At 49.0% G+C, this 19,051-nt stretch overlaps 1 protein-coding gene across 2 annotated transcripts in view; it reads left to right on the forward strand.

Moving 5' to 3' along the window:
* HCK (HCK proto-oncogene, Src family tyrosine kinase) overlaps positions 1–16,948 on the forward strand; it is a 48,418-nt gene extending 31,470 nt beyond the window's left edge. For both annotated transcript variants that reach the window (XM_039479719.2, XM_039479720.2), the window contains exons 7-13: positions 650–799; positions 1,177–1,329; positions 3,105–3,284; positions 5,039–5,115; positions 10,216–10,369; positions 13,434–13,565; positions 16,388–16,948. In XM_039479719.2, coding sequence (XP_039335653.1) covers positions 650–799; positions 1,177–1,329; positions 3,105–3,284; positions 5,039–5,115; positions 10,216–10,369; positions 13,434–13,565; positions 16,388–16,590 — 1,049 coding nt within the window. In that variant the 3' untranslated portion in view covers positions 16,591–16,948. The remainder of the gene's footprint in view (positions 1–649; positions 800–1,176; positions 1,330–3,104; positions 3,285–5,038; positions 5,116–10,215; positions 10,370–13,433; positions 13,566–16,387) is intronic.
* The last annotated feature ends 2,103 nt before the right edge of the window (positions 16,949–19,051 follow it).

A 19,051-nucleotide genomic window follows, 5' to 3' on the forward strand; every position in this document is an offset into this window, starting at 1 on the left:
CCCCATCTCCAGACCCTTATCTTAATCACGTCTCTAAAGTCCCTTTTACCATGTAAGGTGACATATTCTCAGGTTCCAGGGTTTAGGGTGTGAACATCTTGAGAGACCATTATTCAGCCTACCACAGCACATTCACATTTCAATAAGTGAACTGGACCTCTGGATTTTTTTCCAGAAAAGTCATAGCCTGAGTTTTTATGAAAAAGTAAAAAGTATAGTATAGTCTCTTGGCTTTTTATAGGATAGATGATAGAAAGATAGATTGATAGAACAGGACTAATGAAGATGATGATGATAGCCAACATCTGCTGAGTGTTCACATTCCAACTAGTTTACAGACATGACTTCTTTTAACCATCAGGCAACAGGATCAGGTAGGAAGGCATGAGAACTATTCCCATTTGACAGATGAGGAAACAGAGGCATAGAGAGGTAACGTAGTCACGTGGCCAAGGTCTCACGGGTAAATGTGGTAATGCCTGGATGAGAACTCCATGTGTGTGGCTCCCACAGCCCACTCAGACCCTTGTGCACTTCTGCCCCGGTGCCAGGATGGTGCCAGCAGTAGCCTTATGAGGTGTCAGAGTGCTGACATGAGGTGGCAGGCCCCGAAATGCCATTCTGAGGGGTTTCTCTTTGGCCAATTCAGGAAGCTACTCTTTGTCCGTGCGAGACTACGATCCTCGGCAGGGAGATACCGTGAAACATTACAAGATCCGGACCCTGGACAACGGGGGCTTCTACATATCCCCCCGAAGCACCTTCAGCACCCTACAGGAGCTGGTGGCCCACTACAAGAGTGAGTCGCACTCCGGGGGTTGCATCCACCCCCCACCCCGAGATGGTCCCAGAGGCCCCTAGTTGCAGATGCACTGCGGCCCCTGAGACCTGCTGTGCCCTTCCTGGCCCTACCCCAGACAGATAGTTACTTTGGATGCTTCTGAAGGTTTAGGACTGTTGAGCAGGAGGGTGAGGTGGCCAGGATGTAGAGGTGGCACCCCGTCACACTCTGCTGGCTTGGGAATGTCTCTGATGGTGGCAACCAGGTGGAACTCTGGACAGATACAGAGGGCCAGGCAGGGAGGGCTCCAAGGGGCAAGTCAGGGGGGCTCCGAGGGGCAACCTCTGGCTGGCTTGGAGCTTGTTGCCCTCAGCTGACTGAGGACTCTCTTCCAGAGGGGAGCGATGGGCTCTGCCAGAAACTGTCGGTGCCCTGCGTGTCTTCCAAACCCCAGAAGCCTTGGGAGAAAGATGCCTGGGAGATCCCCCGCGAATCCCTCAAGCTAGAGAAGAAACTCGGAGCTGGGCAGTTTGGGGAAGTCTGGATGGGTAAGAACTCAGGGCCAGAGCCCACGGGGTCAGAGTGGGGCGGGGAGAGGGTAGTAGGGGGAGAGGGAGGTCACTCGCTTCCAGGAACACCTTATGGCAAAGTGGAAATTCTACCCAAGGCAGAAGGGGAGATTTAAATCATAGCCGGAAAGGAATTCCCCTGATAGCAAACCAAATTGTCCTGCTGTGCAAACACTGATTTGCCTTTGAGACCAGTCCTGTAGGGGTCAAAAACTTCCTTATGGGAAGCAGGTGTCATGGATGAGGAGTCCCGCCCTCATATGGAGTAGGGACTGTCTAGCAGTTTGGGATTGAGATAACCAGAGGCCTCTTTGGATGATGAAAATTAAGAATGGGGAAATGAAGCTTGGAGATTTCCAGGCGAGTGATGAACAGGATATTCTGAGCACCCACTATGTGCCCAGCACTGTGTTAGGGTCTTGTGGGAAAACCAGAAAGGCATATCTCACCCCTGCTGATTTTCCCCGAGAACTTAAGAACAACAGTGCCTGCTTTGCAGGGGTGTGGGGTAGATGCAGAGCTCAGCCCAGGGTGGGGCACCCTGCTGTGTTCATACTTCACTGCATTCCAAATGGGAAAGAAGGCAACTTACAGGGAGGCAAACAATGCAGCCAGATAAAAATTAGTTTAAACTCCATGTATTTCAACTGTCTTTACTGAGATACTGCTATGTGTAAGGCCGGGCAATCCCCTCCGGTGGCTCATGCCTGTAATCCCAGCACTTGGGAAGGCAGAAGTGAGTGGATCACTTGAGGTCAGCTGACAAACCTGGCCAATATGGTGAAATCCTGCCTCTACTAAAAATGCATAAATTAGCTGGGTGTGGTGGTGGGAGCCTGTAATCCCAGGTACTTGGGAGGCTAAGGCAGGAGAATCGCTTGAACCATGGAGATGGAGGTTGCAAGCAACTGAGATCACATCACTGCACTCCAGCCTGGGGGACAGAGTGAGACTCCATCTGAGAAATAATAATAAAATTAAAAAGAATTTGACAAAAGAGGAAATATGGAGAGGAAGTTAAGACAGATCTGAGTGGTGAGATTGGAAAGGCAAAAATATCATATAAGGCCCTAGAGTCCTACTACGGGAAGCCCACGGTTCTGGATTGGAGCTTCCTGGAAGCCAAGGCAAAATGGAAAGCCAAGCAACTATGAAATTGACAAGAGCCACCAAATGAAGCAGGGCGGGATGAGGTGAGGGAACAGCATGTGCCAAATCCCTGTGGTGCGAGGGGACTCGGGTGCTTGCGGGACTGGGTGACCTGGAGGGTGACTGGCACATAAAAGGCAAGTGGAGCTTAGTGGCTGATGAGGTTGGAGAGGTGGATAAGGCTGGGCCATGCCGGACCTGGGGATCCTAGTAAGTCTGGCATTTATTTAAGAGCTGGGTTAAGATGAAAGTGGGCAGTGTATGTGTGTGACATAACCTGAGTGGCATTTTAAAGTTGCTTTTAAATCCTTGCAAGAGCACTTCAAAGGCAGGGCATACCATTTCCACTTTGCAGATGAGGAAGCCACAGCTCAGAGAAGTTACGTGACTTGCCCTAGTATGCACAGCTGGGAAGTGGTTGAGCCCGCCTTTCAACCCACATTTGTCTGAGGCCTAAGCGCATGCATGACTTCACTTCCCTCTCTGAGAGTTGAGATGAACAGGAAAGGCTTTCTGGAGGAGGCGGGTCTGCAGCTGGGCCTTCTAGATGATACGGGAGGACCAGTGAGCTCTGACCACCTTCCCTGCTCTCTGTTCCCCTTCAGCCACCTACAACAAGCACACCAAAGTGGCGGTGAAGACGATGAAGCCAGGGAGCATGTCGGTGGCGGCCTTCCTGGCAGAGGCCAATGTGATGAAAACTCTGCAGCATGACAAGCTGGTCAAACTTCATGCGGTGGTCACCACGGAGCCCATCTACATCATCACGGAGTTCATGGCCAAAGGTGCTGCATGCTGGGGCTAGGGGTGCAGGCTGCGGCCTATACTGGTCAATTGTGAGTTCAAGGGCGGCTTGGACATGGTTCTTGCCCTTGAGATGGCCCCAGTCTGGTCAGGAGCTCTTCCAACAAGTACTCATTGAGATTCTAATGTGCAACCATTCAGCCCTCCTGGTTAGTGGAGTGAGATCATCTTAAGGGGCCACCAAGGGGAATGGGGAGCATGGGGTTACAAGGAGAAGGGAATGGGGCCAGAATACGCCTGGGTGATGGGAGAAGGGGCTTGTGGTTCACAATGAGCCTTAGAGGCCGGGGTGGCAGGGTGGCTCTCTCCCACATCAGCCACCTTCCCCATACGTGCCAATGCCCTGGGAGAGGGAAGCTGGCAAAGCAGCAGTTCTGCTTCCACCCCACCCTGCCACAACTCAGGATTTCTTGGGGAATTTTTTTAGGCCACTATTTCACAACCATTTTCAAACCCTGCCCATTTTTTGTTTGTTTGTTTTTTAGGGACAGGGTCTTGCTCTGTCACTCAGGCTGGAGTGCAATGGTGCAATCATGACTCCTGGGTTCAAGTGATCCTCCCATCCCAACCCCCCAAGCAGCTGGGACCACAGGCCCATGCCACCACACCCAGCTAATTTTATTTATTTATTTATTTATTTACTTATTTATTTTTAGAGATAGGGTTGCCCTCTGCCTGCCCAGGCTGGAATGCAGTGGCGTGATCATAGTTCACTGCAGCCTCGAACTCTGAGGCTCCAGGGATCCTCCTGACTTAGTCTCCCCAGTAGCTGGGACTACAGGCATGCGCTACCACACCTAGCTAATTTCTAAAAATTTTTTCTGGAGACAGGGTCTTGCCATCTTGCCCCAGTTGGTCTCAAACTCCTGGGCTCAAGTAATCCTCCCAAAGCTCTGGGATTACAAGCATGAACCACTGAGCCTGGCCTAACATATATATTTATAAAATTCTGCTAGTGATTGGGTCTTGCTATGTTGCCCAGGCTGGTCTCAAGCTCTTGGCCTCAGGTGATCCTCTCACCTCGACCTCCTAAAGTGCTGGGATTACATGCGTGAGCCCCATGCCTAGCCACTCTGCCCATTTTTGGATAAACAGAATCATTTCACGCAATCCCATTTAGTCTGATTTGAAACCTCCAGCCTTTTTTATTTCAACTATGCAATTATGCCAGTCCTGTAAAGGCATGATCCCAGGTATCCGGGCCCAGGGGCTGTCTCAGTCACAGAACCCATCTAGCAATCAAAAACTCAAATTCTCTTTCTCAAACACTAGAACTTGCAAACAAACAAAAAAAAAAATTTTTTTTTTTTTTTGAGAGAGTTTTGCTCTTGTTGCCCAGGCTGGAGTGCAATGGTGCAGTCTCGGCTCACCGTAACCTCCACCTCCCGGGTTCAGGTGATTCTCCCACCTCAGCCTCCCAAGTAGCTGGGTTTACAGGCATGCGCCACGATGCCTGGCTAATTTTGTATTTTTAGTAGAAATGGGGTTTCTCCATGCTGGTCAGGCTAGTCTCGAACTCCCAACCTCAGGTGATCCACCCGCCTCATCCTCCCAAAATGCTGGGATTACAGGCATGAGCCACTGTGCCTGGCCACAAGCAAATATTTTTATTTAAATCTACTACTGTGAAAAATCTTCACCGCTTGCTAAAGTATTATGTTGGTGCAAAAGTCATTGTGGCTTTTGCCATTAAATAATAAGAGTAGTAAACCTTCCTCTGCTCTCCCCCATATAGGAAGCCTGCTGGATTTTCTGAAAAGTGATGAGGGCAGCAAGCAGCCCTTGCCACAACTCATTGACTTCTCAGCCCAGGTGAGAGCCTAATGAGGAAACGGGGAAGGGAGACAGGGATTCAATTTTTTATTTGCCAAATATTTACTGACCATGTACTATGACCATAGCAGTAATAATAATGGGTAAAATGTACTGAGTGCTCAGTATAAAACTATGCTTTTTGCATGTATTTAATTATACGTGTACTCATTCATTTAATCATCATATAAGCTTTATAGGCTGGGATTCTTGTTACCTATTTTGGTATAACAAACCACCCCAAGTCCTACTAGCTTGAAACAATAGCAATTATTATTTCTCATGATCCTCTGGGTTGCCTGGGTTCAGCTGGGTGGTTCTTCTGCTCGTTGTTGTAAAGTGAGGTGCGGATGCATCCTGTTGGCACTTGCCCAGGCTAGAATGTCCAAGACATGGCTCAGCCTCCACGTGGCCCCTCACCACCCAATCACCCAGCCTGAGCTGCTTCATGGCACAGCAGCTTGGTTCCAAAATGGATCGGGACAAGGGGCCAAGCCCTCATGAGCAGGTTCTCATTAAGCCTCTAGCTGCATCAGGCTTGCTAATGACCCATTGGCCAAGTCACATGGCTATGCCCAGAATCAGTGTGGGAGGGGACTGACTAAGGGCACAAATCCCAGGGACCCCCCCCCCCCACCAGTGTAACAGTCTGGCCACAGGGAGGTAATTATCGTCCCATTTTACAGAATAGAAAATTGAGGCATAGAGAAGAAGTAAAGTACAGATGAGGAAACTGAGGCCCAGTGTGGTTAAGTGGCTTGCATAAGTTACTGTGCTAATTATGGGGGATATAGCAGGGAACAAAATGAAAATGTTCCTGTCCTAATAGAATTCACAGTCCAAATGGGAAGAAAGGCATTAAATAACAGAATCTCTTAGGGACCATGACCCAAGGGGTCTTGGCTGAGTCAAACAATTACAGTATCCAACAAAGTAATGTTTGCAAATTGCAGAAACACTGCTGAAAACCTCCTTTTCTTTCTCATGTTTCTCTTGCCCTTTGCAGCTCCTCTCATCCCCAGCCTGAGCAGATTTTTTTACTTCTGTCCTCGCTCATGCTCTCTCCAATGTGTGGGGAAACAGAGTGTGAGGATGGGGTGTTATTGGAGTGCAGAGTTAGAGCATTTAGCAATCAGAGAATGCTTCCTGGAGGAAGCGGCCTTCAGACTGAGTCTGAAGGCTGAGTAGAAGTTCAGTAGATGAAGAGAAAAGGGAAGGGTCTTCTAGACAAAAGAAACAGCCTGTGCAAAAGTAGGTGAAGGAGTTCAGCCTACTCGGCAGGAGCCCAGGGGGTGGTGGGAGTCCAGTGAGACCCAGCCTGGGCCTCAGCTGGGCCTGCTACAGATGCCAAGGGCAGGGCTCATTTGAGTATGTAAATTCCAGGGGCCCAGAGGACACCACAAGGTATAACAAAAGACTACTTTCAGAGCCTGGAATGCCAGAGGGATATGGAAATATGTTTTCACTCCAGTGGGCCCAGTCCCCTGGGAGACAATAGACCGGTCTGTTGCTATATTATCATCTTCAAACTAGCAGAAACCCTGCTGGGCAGCAGTCACGGACCAGGGCAAGAGCCACTCTCCCTGTTTCACAGAAGGGAAACAAACCAAGGAAGGAAAAGAGGTTCTGGGTCCAGAAGCAGAGGTAGACTCAGAGCCCAGGGGAAGGAAGGAGCCCACCTGGGGCCTTGGTCTTCACCTCCAGACTCAGAGAGGCAGCTTGGAGCAGCAGGTGGGTTCCCCAGCCTGTCACCACCAACTGGCTATTGACCTCCAACCCACTTTGGGTCTCAGTCTCCCCATGTGTCAAATGAGGGAACTGGACCACAATGCGGGATTTTTTTTTTCTTTTTTCTTTTTTCTGAAGTCACAGCTGTGTTGGTCAAATGAAATGGTATGCAGTAGCCGTGTATATACAAACAAGTCAAAACAGAGCTGCTCTGACTGAAGCAGGGTGGGGGGCTTATCTGTGGCCTTTCTTTTGTCTCCCTCGGCCCCATATAATCTTGAAGCATCCGTAGGATTCATTTTGAAGAGCTCTACAGGTCTTTCCAGGCCTGATGCTGTGACACCCTGATACTCTTGGAAGCAAACCCCAGTTCCAATGCCCAACCTCATGGCACCTTGTCTGGGGATCGTAAAATCTCACCACCTTATCAACCCCCAGTGCTGACACCTGGGCTCAATAAACCTACTGGTTACTCCTCCAGTCTGCAAACCCTTGAGAGGCAGCACTATGAGCATCTGGGCTTAGGAGTTACATAGAGTTTTGTTTTGATCTCAGCTCTGCCTGTGTAGCTTCAAGCAAGTAGCTTAACCTCTCTGAGTGCCACTGTCCCCTACTGAGAGCACCGGGAGCCACTACTGAAATATATACTTCACTATGTGCCAGACACTCCGCTAAGCCCTTGATGTAGGCTTAGGGGATTAATCTTCACATGACCCCTTGGAACCAGGTGCTATTACAGAGAAGAAAGTGAGGTACAGAGAGATGACACAATTTGCTTGACATCACAGAGCTGCAACACGCAAGCTAAGCTGGTCCAGCTCCAGAGCCATTTAGCCAATATCCTCTGCTGTCTCCTGAGTCGGGTGTCAGCCCCGGCCCATTGAGCTCCTGTGAAAATCAGTAGTATGAGCATCTGCCAGTGGGGATCAAACAGCGGTAACTCCTGGCATTGGTGCTTGTTCCAGAAGAAAAGCCAGGCAAAAAGGTTGGGCAGAGTAACAGGCAAGTGCACAGACCTCAGGCAGCGCTTTTGGAGTTCCTGCCCGGGCTCCACAGCTGGCAAGCTGTGTAAGCTGGGGCCACTCACCTATTTCTCTGGGCTTCAGTTTTCTTATCTGTGGAAAGGGGGCTGACAGCAAAAATGCCTCCTCCAAAGCACAAGGTAAATGTCACTTAAGTGTTTATCATCTTGTAAACAAGCTATGCATCTAAGACTCATACATTTCCCACACTCCCAGGACCAAGATGCTGTTTCAATCCGTCCCGGCAACCTCATCCCTATCTCGTCCCTACTCCCTACGACTCCAAACAAAATCAGAGTCTCTTCCAAGCTTTTATTGAAAAGTCTGCGTCTCCCTTAAGCGTGGCGGCTCAGGCCTGTAATCCCAGCGCTTTGGGAGGCCGAGGCAAGAGGACCGTTTGAGCCCAGCCTGGGCAACACAGGGGCCCAGGGGACAGAGGTTGCGGTGAGCTGTGATCCCACCACTGCACTCCAACCTAGGTGACAGAGCAAGAGCCAGTCTCAAAAAAAAAAAAAAAAAAAAAAAAAAAAAAGCCTGGCTCTCCATTCTAACTGCCTCGGGTGTCCCCTGCTGTCCACTCCCTGCAAGTGCGCCACTCACTTGCCTCAGACGCTGGGAGGCCAGCTGGTGGTGCTTTGATTGTTCTGTCTAGTCAGACGCTCTCGCTTCCAGAGTAATTTCATCAAACTGCACCCAGCTGCAGTCCACTGGAGCACTGCAGTGCTGAGTTATTTAGAGGCAGCAGGAAGCACTAGGTTGGGAATCCTCAGACTGGCTTGAGCCCGACATTCAGAATGTTTCTGGTGGTGTGAAGTGGAACGAGTGTTTCCATGTCTGTAAAGCAGAGATCATGATCATTCCTGCCTCAGATTGCTCATAGCCCAGTTTGTAAGCCAAAAGTGCTGCTTTCTGGGCATCTGAGGGTTCATCTTCAACCTCTTTTGTCCAAACCCTCGTAAGTAAAAATGACTGTAAGATATAATCCCTGTGTTTTCATCAAAGGCTTCTAGGGCCCCCGGTGTGGATAAGAATCCTCCAGGCAGTCCGTTTCACTCGGCAGCCATGTGATCTTTAAATGTACATCAGAACATGTCACACTTCTGCTCGAAGGCCTCTAATATCTCCCCAGCATGCTCAGAATAAAATCCACCCTCCTGTCCTGGCCGACAAGGCTGTTCATGACTGAGGCCTCCTTTCCACTTCAGCTCTCCACACTCTCTCTGTGGCGTCTTCTGCTGGCCACGCTGGCCTCTGTGCTGTTCCACGAACACCGAAGCTCTTTCCTACCTCTGCGCCTTTGCACCTGATGTTCTCTCTGCCTAGAATATTCTTATGTGACACACTTATTATTATCATCATCATTCCTATCTCTGCTAAAATCTCACTCCCTCAAAGCAGGTTTCCCTGAACACCCAATCTGAAAAAGCCCTCTACAGGTCATATTTTGTTACTCTGTTTTATCTTTTGTTTCTTTTTTGAGACAGAGTCTTGCTCTGTCACCCAAGCTGCAGTGACATGATCTCGGCTCACTGCAGCCTCTGCCTCCTAGGTTCAAGCAATTCTCGTGCCTCCACCTCCTGAGCAGCTGGGATTAGAGGCGTACACCACCACGCTCATCGTCCTTTTGTATTTTTAGTAGAGACAGGGTTTCGCCATATTAGCCAGGCTGGTCTCGAACTCCTGGCCTCAAGTGATCTACCCACTTCATCCTCCCAAAGTGCTGGGATTACAGGTGTAAGCCACCACGCCCGGCCTGTTTTATCTTTTCTTTATAGGACTTTCTACCTGTGGCGGTTTTGCCTGGCTTACCACCTGTTCGAGCAACATGTCTGGCACCCACAAGACACTCAGTAGATTTCTGTTGAGTAAATAAGTGAATTTTCCCTACCCAGGGCTGGGGCATGAGAAAGATATAAGAGGTATAGCAGAATATGACATGAGCCTAGGTTGTCCCCAGAAAGAGCGTTGAAGATGAAAGCTCTTCATAGTGTCCTAGAGTTGTGTGTGTGTGTGCGTGTGTGTGTGTGTGTGTGTGTGTGTGTGTGTGTGTGTGTGTTCCTGGAGGAATAGGTCCTGGAGAAATAGTCCCATTGCCTTTTCCTTGAGAACACTTCAAAGTGCTCTCTGAAAGTCTTGGAACTCTAGAGAATCCCTCAAAGTGACCCAGGCCTTAGGGATCCCCCCAACCTGAATGCCATCCTGAGCCCCGGGGCCTTCCCAACAAAAGACTGAGGGCTGGTGCCGACATTTCCCATGGTCTTCCGCTTGCACACCTCTCTGCTGCTTTCGGGCGGGGCCCTCTTGGCACAAGCCAGGTCTGAGGACAGAAGTGTCTCTGTTCGGGGTGCAGATTGCAGAAGGCATGGCCTTCATCGAGCAGAGGAACTACATCCACCGAGACCTCCGAGCCGCCAACATCTTGGTCTCCGCAGCCCTGGTGTGTAAGATTGCCGACTTCGGCCTGGCCCGGATCATCGAGGACAATGAGTACACGGCTCGGGAAGGTAGGGAGCGCTGCCCGGTGGGCCCACGTTGCCCATTTGGATGGTTGTGAGCGTTGAGTTGATACGTGTGAGAGTGATTGGCAAAATGCAAGGGTCTGCCCCAGTCTTCGCTGTGCATTCTTGAGCTTGGTGGATACTTCTGGATAATGTCCTGAACTTCAGAGTCTCACCCAGAGACTTTGAGAAGGAGATTTTAGATCAGATGGAGAAGTACTGATAGATTTTAGAGGGAGTTAGGCAATATAGGTTGAAATGAAGGGCAAGAGCAGCTTTGTGCATAACAGACAAAAATAGGGCCGATACCCAAATGTCCATAAGCAGGAAGATGGATGTATGCACTGTGGTTTATTCACAGAATTTAATACCACGCAGTGATGCAAAAGCACAAACCGGCCAGGCTCAGTGACTCATGCCTGTCATCCCAGCACTTGGGAGGCCGAGGCAGGAGGATTGCTTGAGCCCAGGAGCTCAAGACCAGCCTGGGCAACACAGGAGACCTAGTCTCTACAAAAATTTAAAAAATTAGCCAGGCATAGTGGCACATGCCTATAGTCATAGCTACTCAGGAGGTTCGGGTGAGAGAATTAACTTGAGTCTAGACAGTGGAGGCTGCAGTAAGCCGTGATCATGCCACTGAACCCAGCCTGCTGGACAGAGCAAGACCTTGTCTTAAAAAAAAAAAAAAAAAAAAAAAAGGCTGGGCACGGTGGCTCACGCCTGTAATCCCAGTACTTTGGGAGGTCAAGGCAGGCAGATCATGAGGTCAGGAGTTCCAGACTAGCCTGACCAACATAGTGAAACCCTGTCTCTACTAAAAATACAAAAATTAGCCTGGTGCCTCAAAAAAAGCACAAACCAATGCTAAATGCACCAAAATGGGTAACTCTCACAGGTATAGCAAAATGAAAGAAATTAGACGAAAAAAGAGTACATGCCAATTGCTTTTATTTTTGTAAAATTCAAAAAGAGACAAAACTTGTATATGAACGTTCATGGAAGCATTCTTCCTAACAGCCAAAAGACGGAAACAACCCTCTTTAATGTCCACAGACTGATGAACAGAGAAACAAAATGTGGTATATTCATACAATGGAATATTATTTGGCCACAAAATAGAATGAAATGCTATGTCAGGCAGCACACAGATGATCCTTGAGAACATTATGTTAAGGGAAAGCTGACACAAAGACCACATACTGTTTAATTCCTCTTCTGTGAAATGTCCAGAACAGGCCATCTTTTTTTTTTTTTTTTTTTAGACGTACTCTTGATCTGTCACCCAGGCTGGAGTATATTAGCATGATCTCAGCTCACTACAACCTCTGCCTCCCAGGTTCAAGCAATTCTTGTGCCTCAACCTCCTGAATAGTTGGGATTACAGGCACATACCACCACGCCTAGCTAATTTTTGTATTTTGAGTAGAGACGAGGTTTCACCATGTTGGCCAGGCTGGCCTCAAACTCCTGACCTCAAGCCTCCCAAAGTGCTAGGATTACAGGCGTGAGCCACCAGGCCCAGCCCAAAACAGACAAATCTAAAGAGAGAGAAAGTAGATGAGTCGTGCCTGCAGCTGGTGGTGGGGAATCGGGAGAAATGGGGAGTCACTTCTGTGGGTTTTTTGCAGGGAAATGTGATGAAAATATTCTGAAATCCACAACTTCATGACTATTCTAAAAGCCACGGAATTATGTACTTTAAATGGGTGAAATGTATGGTCTGTGAATTCTAGCTCAATAAAGCTGTTAGAAACAGGCAAAATTTATTTATATCATAGAGGTCAGAATCGCAGTCACCTTTATTTTCTGTTAGCTTAATTTTTATTTGTTTATTTTTTTGAGACAGAGTCTTGCTCTGTTTCCCAACCTGGAATGCATTGGCTTGATCTCGGCTCACTGCATACTCCACCTCCTGAGTTCAAGCGATTGTCCTGCCTCAGCCTCCTGAGCAGGTGGGATCCTAATCACACTCCATTATGCCTGGCTAGTTTTTATTTCTAGTAGAGAAGGGGTTTCACTATGTTGGCCAGGCTGTTCTCAAACTCCTGACCTCAAGTGATCCACCTGCTTGGGCCTCCCAAAGAGCTGGGATTACAGGCATGAGCCACCACACCAGGCCTATTTATTTTTTGAAGAGACAGGTGCTTGCTCTGTCACCCAGGCTGTAGTGGAGGTATGATCATAGCTCACTGCAGCCTCTGACTCCTGGGCTCAAGCAATCCTCCAGCCTCAGCCTCCTGAATACCTGAAACCACACCCACCTCGGTCTCCCAAAGTGCTGGGATTACAGGCAAGAGCCAGCGTGTCCAGCCCTTCATATTCCTTTTCTATAAAAAAGGAAGCCTTGTCATGACCCACTGTGCCTGGACAAGTTTTTTTGTTTATTTGTTTTTGTTTTTAAATTAGCTGGGCATAGTGGTGCACACCTCTAGCCCCAGCTGCGTGAGAGGCTGAGGCAGGAGGATAGCTCAAGGCCAGGAGTTCAAGGCTGCAGTGACCTATGATTGTGCCACTCCTCCAGCCTGGGCAACAGAGTAAGACCCTGTCTCTAAAAGAAAAAAAAAAATTGAAAAGGCTAACTAAACCCATGTCAGACTATGTGGGAGGAGGGAAGGGGGAGACACGCAGTGACTGGTGGGAACCTCATAGGCTGAGAGTCAGAATCCTCCTTCCCCTATCGCCCGGGGTCAGAAGACTGAGGCATTGGCTACAACCTGGACTCGAGATCCCCTGAAGTCCTTCTGTCCCCAAAGATCTGTGACCTCTGGGATTCCACTCTTTGGAGTTGTAGTTTCCTGGGGTATCAGCTGATCAACGAGGAGGCCTCTTAGAGAGTGAACTTCCACGCCACACCCCAGATCCCTCTGCCCACTCCTCCTTGTCTGGCCATCTGTCCTCAGGATGGATGTCCCTTGCTTCCACAGGGAGGCCACCTAACAGGGAAATTGCAGTTCTGCAGGGGCAGATGTTGGCAGCCGTTGCCCTTGCCTGTTTTCCCACCTTAGCAGAGTCCCAGCCCTCACTGCTCCCCAGCCTTCCCCTGACTCTGCTCTGCTCCACCCTACAGGGGCCAAGTTCCCCATCAAATGGACAGCTCCTGAGGCCATCAACTTTGGCTCCTTCACCATCAAGTCAGACGTCTGGTCCTTTGGTGTCCTGCTGATGGAAATCGTCACCTATGGCCGAATCCCTTACCCAGGTAGGGAAGCGGCATCAGCTCGGGGCTGCTTTCAGGGCCCAGCCTGGCAATGGTTTCATCTCATCAACGTGCCCATTCAAATTGAGTTCTTGATCCTCACCCCCAACTTTCCCTCACCTTTCCCATCTTAGTTAAAGGCACCACCACCCATTCAGTGTCTTAAGCCTGAAATCTGGGGGCTTCCTTGGCCCTTCCTTCTCTCTCACCCCTATTACTGTTTTTTTTTTGAGACAGAGTCTCACTCTTGTTGCCCAAGCTGGAGTGCAATGGCATGATCTCAGCTCACTGCAACCTCCGCCTCCTGGGTTCAAACGATTCTCCTGCCTCAGCCTCCTGAGTAACCGGGATTACAGGTGCCCACCACCATGTCTGGCTAATTTTTGTATTTTTAGTAGAGACAGAGTTTCACCATGCTGGCCGGGCTGGTCTCGAACTCCTGACCTCAGGTGATCCACCTGCCTCAGCCTCCCAAAGTGCTGGGATTACAGATGTGAGCCACCATGCCCAGCCTCACCCCTACGACATCTAAGCAGTCACAAGGTTTTGGCTACTGGACTCCAAAACACATCCCAAGTCTCACCACTGTGAACCCTGCAGTCTCCACTGCATCCAGGCCAGCATCTTCTCCCACGGATGGCACAGCGACCTCCTCGTCGGTCTCACTGCATTCTCCCCACGCATCCTACAGCCCATTCTCCACTTGCAGCCAGAAGGATAATTCTAAACTGTGAATCAGATCTTGTCCTTACTCCATGCTTTTCTTTCTTTCTTTCTTTCTTTTTCAGACAAGGTCTCACTCTGTCGCCCAGGCTGGAGTGCAGCAGTGCAATCATAGCTCACTGCAGCCTCAACTTCCTAGGCTCAAGTGATCATCCCTCTTCAGCCTCCCAAGTATCTGGGACCACTGGCACGAGCCACCATGCCTGGCTATTTGTTCTATATGTATTTTTTGTAAAGACTTGGTCTCACTATGTTGTCCAGCCTGGTCTCAAACTTCCAGGCTCAAACAATCCTCCAGCCTTGGCCTCCCAAAATGCTGGGATTACACACACACACCACCATGCCCAGTTAATTTTTAAAAATTTTTTGAGAGACAAGGTGGTGCTATGTTGCTGGGCTGGTGATTTCCTTTTTTAAGTGATGCTTTAGCTCAGCGTGAAGCATGAATGGGAAGGAAGGGGAACAGGGTGGCAGCCCATGAGGAGGCCACAGCAGTGACCCAGGCATAGGGTGGTGGATTTGTGACAGGCATACATTGATGAACTCGTGCTACGTTTCAAAAGAAGGAAAGATCTGACTTGCTGACTTAGGAGGTGAGGGAGAGAGAATCAAAGATGATTACCCTGGCTTTGCACCACAGGGTGGGTGATGGTCTAGGGATAGAAACTGGGGAGCTCTGGCAGGGCACGGTGGCTCACACCTATAATCCCAGCACTTTGGGAGGCCGAGGCTGGTGGATCACGAGGTCAGGAGTTCAAGACCAGACTGGACAACATGGTGAAACCCCGTCTCTACTTAAAAAAAAAAAAAAAAAATTAGCTGGGCATGGTGGCTCGTGCCTATAATCCCAGCTACTTGGGAGGCTGAGGTAGGAGAATTGCTTGAACCAGGACCCAGGAGGCAGAGGTTGCAGTGAGCTGAGATCAAACCACTGCACTCCAGCCAAGGCTACAGAGCGAGATTCCATCTCAAAAAGAAAAAAAGAAGAAATAAATTGGAGAACTCCATTTTAACCCTCTTAAATTTGAGATGACTTAAGTATAGAGACCTACAAGTAAAGGAGGCATTTGAGTTCATTTATTTACAGCAGTAGAGGTCAGAATTGCAGTCACCTTTATTTTCTGATATGTTACTTTTTATTTATTTACTTCTTTGGGCTGGAGTCTTGCTCTGTTGCCTAGGCTGGAGTATACTGGCATCATCTCGGCTCATTGCAACCTCCACCTCGTGGGTTCAAGCGATTGTCCTGCCTCAGCCTCCCGAGCAGCTGGGATTACAAGTGTGCACCATCACATGTGGCTAGTTTTTGTATTTTCAGTGGAGAGGGGGTTTCACTGTGTTGTCCGGGCTGGTCTCAAACTCCTGATCTCAAGTGATCCAAATACCTGGGCCTCCCAAGTTTGGAGTTTGAAACTAATAATATAAAATTGGGGATCAAGGACGCTGCTGTTCTTATGAATAACTAATAAAAACTTAAATTGAACAAGAAAATGGTCCCACTCACAGGGTGACACTGAATCTGGTCACCTGACTGTTTTGTCCTGAGAATGCACTAGGCAAAACCAGACAACACACTATAGACGCCAAATCCAGAAGGATGTGTTCTGCTGCAAGCCACAAAATGACAGACTAAGAGTAACTGAAACAGAGCAAGCTATTACTCCCCCTCTGGCACTGGTGACTGGTTAGTTCAGTGGCTCTGCAGGACTGAGTCAGGACTCTGAGTTCCTGCCTCTGTGGTGATGTTCTCCATGTGGTAAGATGGTGATTGCAGTTCTGAGTATCATAAGTAGCTCACAGTGTCCAAAGGAAGAGACGAAGGGTGTGTTTTCCAAAGACTGTCCTCTGAGTGGGAGGAAAACCTTTCCTGGTGTCTCCCAGCAGACCTCCCTGTCAGCTCCCATTGGCCAAAACCATGTCCCAGGCCCATGTCCTAGCTGCAAGTGAAGCTGGAGGAGGAAGTCTCTGCCTTTCACAGTGGGAGGGGCTCAGCTTGCAAGGTGAGGTGGGGAGTGATGGCTGCTGGTGAGGCCGCAGGGCCTGGCACCTCTGGGATCTCATTTCCCAACTGCTTCCTTTTTAATTCCATGGCTCCTTTTCAGGGATGTCAAACCCTGAAGTGATCCGAGCTCTGGAGCGTGGATACCGGATGCCCCGCCCAGAGCACTGCCCAGAGGAGCTCTACAGCATCATGACGCGCTGCTGGAAGAACCGTCCGGAGGAGCGGCCGACCTTTGAATACATCCAGAGTGTGCTGGATGACTTCTACACGGCCACAGAGAGCCAGTACCAACAGCAGCCATAATGGGCAGGACCAGGACAGGGCCAGGGGCCCAGGTGGTGGCTGCAAGGTGGCTCCAGCACCACCCACCAGGGCCCAGGCCACCTTCCTACTCCCAGACACCCACCCTGGCTTCAGCCACAGTTTCCTCATCTGTCCAGTGGGTAGGTTGGACTGGAAAATCTCTTTTTGACTCTAGCAATCCATAATCTGACATTCTCAGGAAGCCCCCAACTTGATATTTCTGTTTCCTGGAATGGTTGGATTTCAGTTACAGCTGTGGTTTGGATGGGAAACTTTCAAAATAGTGAAATGAATATTTAAATAAAAGATATAAATGCCAAAATCTTTACCCAAAGGTTGGTTTTCCTGTCCTTCCAATTCCTGAATATCTATGCGCCTTCTTCCTGTATGACAAGTCAGAAAGTGTGAAGGACTCTCCTGGGGACCAGAATACAAAGGCAAGTGGGATTCAGACTGGGTGCAGTGGCTCTGACTTGTAACACCAGTGCTTTGGGAGACCGAGTTGCTGGGGAGTGCTTGAGCCCAGGAGGTCGAGGCCGCAGTGAGCTCTGATCGTGCCACTGCACTCCAGCCTGAGTGACAGCTTCAAAAACAAACAAACAAAAAGAAACAAAGAGAGAAAGGAGAGAAAATTGGGGTTCAACGTGTGAAGTTTTCTAACTGCCCTAAAATAGTTGCTGGCTGGTATTAGTTTCCTCTTGCTCCTGTAACAAATTACCATGCATTTGGTAGCTTAAGACAACACAAATGTATAACCTTATTGGGCCGGGCACAATGGCTCATGCCTGTAATCCCAGCACTTTGGGAGACTGAGGCAGGTGGATCACTTGATGTCAGGAGTTCAAGACCAGCCTGGCCAACATGGTGAAACCCAGTCTTTACTAAAAATACAAAAATTAGCCAGGCATGATGGTAGGCACCTGTAATTCCAGCTACTGGGGAGGCTGAGGCATGAGAATTGCTTGAACCCGGGAGGCGGAGGTTGCAGTGAGCCGAGATTGTGCCACTGCACTCCAGCCTGGGTGACAGAGCAAGACTCTGTCTCAGTAGATAAATGAATGGATGAATGGATGAATAGATGGATAGATAGATGAATGTATAACCTTACTGTTCCAGAAGTCAGAGGGACTGAATGGGTTGGCAAGGCTGCATTTCTTTTGGAGCCTCTAAGGCAGAATTTGTTTCCTTGCCTTTCCCAGCTTCTAGAGGCTGCTCCCATTCCTTCGCTCATCAGTCCGTTTCATTCATTCCTCCAAACTTTGCTTTCGTTCTCATATCTTCTCTGACTCTGAGTCTTCTTCCCCTCTTTCATTTGCAAGAACCCCTTGGATCCACCTGGATAATTCAGAATGATCTTTTCATCTCAGGATTCTTAATCAGCTTTGCAAAGCCCCTTTTGCCATGCAAGGTAACATTTTCACAGGCTCTGAGGGTCAGGACGTGAACATCTTTCAGTAGAGGGAGAATTATTCTGCCTTCTCCGCTGGTCTCCAGATGCTGGATGGGTTTTGCCTCCAAGGAGCTGGGTCTTCCAGGATGGTTTCTCATGATCTGGGATCCTGACTTTCCTGTTAGGCCACATTGCTACAAGAGCTGTCAGCTTCCAGCTCCCCAGGGCTGGGGACTTCCCCCAAACCTAACGTTTCCCGCCAAGCAGCCATCATACTTGTTGAGATGGTATTTACTGTTGCAGGAATCCTGGTCTGGAGATATGGCTGCTGAGAAGTGTTTAGTACCCTACAAGGGAAGCTCTCAGTGGAAGGGTGGGAGCCCTGTGTAGGAAGCAGAGAAGATGAAGTGCTGGGGGCTTCTTGAATATTGCCTCAGCTGAAAGTCCCTGGCAGCTAGTTTTTTTTTTTTTTTTTATCACAGAAAGACAAAAAGAAGTGGACAAGGAGTGAAAAGCAAACAATGCCTTTCTATATTATTGCATCCCCTGAAGGTTCTACATCACATCACCCTCCAGGGTCCCATGAAATTCTACATGAACTTGATTCTGTACCCCTCAGTAGTGTGGGGTTCTGACCTTAGGAACTGAATATAAGAACGGTAGAAAATAAATCTAGTAGTGTTTCAACTTACCTAGTTGCTCATTTAATTACTTTCTTGCTTTTTAATGTGTGTCTTGGGTACCTGGAAGCAGAGCCCAGGGTCTTATGATGGAAATCTGCCCTTATGATATGTGATAATAATCCAATGGGAGGAGCACACTTCCCTGCTCCGTCAGTGTTGAACTTGATCATGAGACTTGCTTTAGGCAATGGGATGTTAGCAGATGTGATGCAAGCAGAGGCTTGAGATGTGCTTGTGGGGCTGGGCTTGCCTTCCAGCCTTTTGCCCTGAAAAGAACATGGTCCAAGGAAGATGAGTGACAGATGGAGCAGACCTAGATGAACCTGCAGGCCTGAGCCCAGCCTAGATCAAAAGAACTCCATCTGAGCTGTGGACATGTGAGAGAGAA

The sequence above is a fragment of the Saimiri boliviensis genome, chromosome 9, assembly GCF_048565385.1.
Source record: "Saimiri boliviensis isolate mSaiBol1 chromosome 9, mSaiBol1.pri, whole genome shotgun sequence".
Taxonomy (NCBI): Eukaryota; Metazoa; Chordata; class Mammalia; order Primates; family Cebidae; genus Saimiri; species Saimiri boliviensis.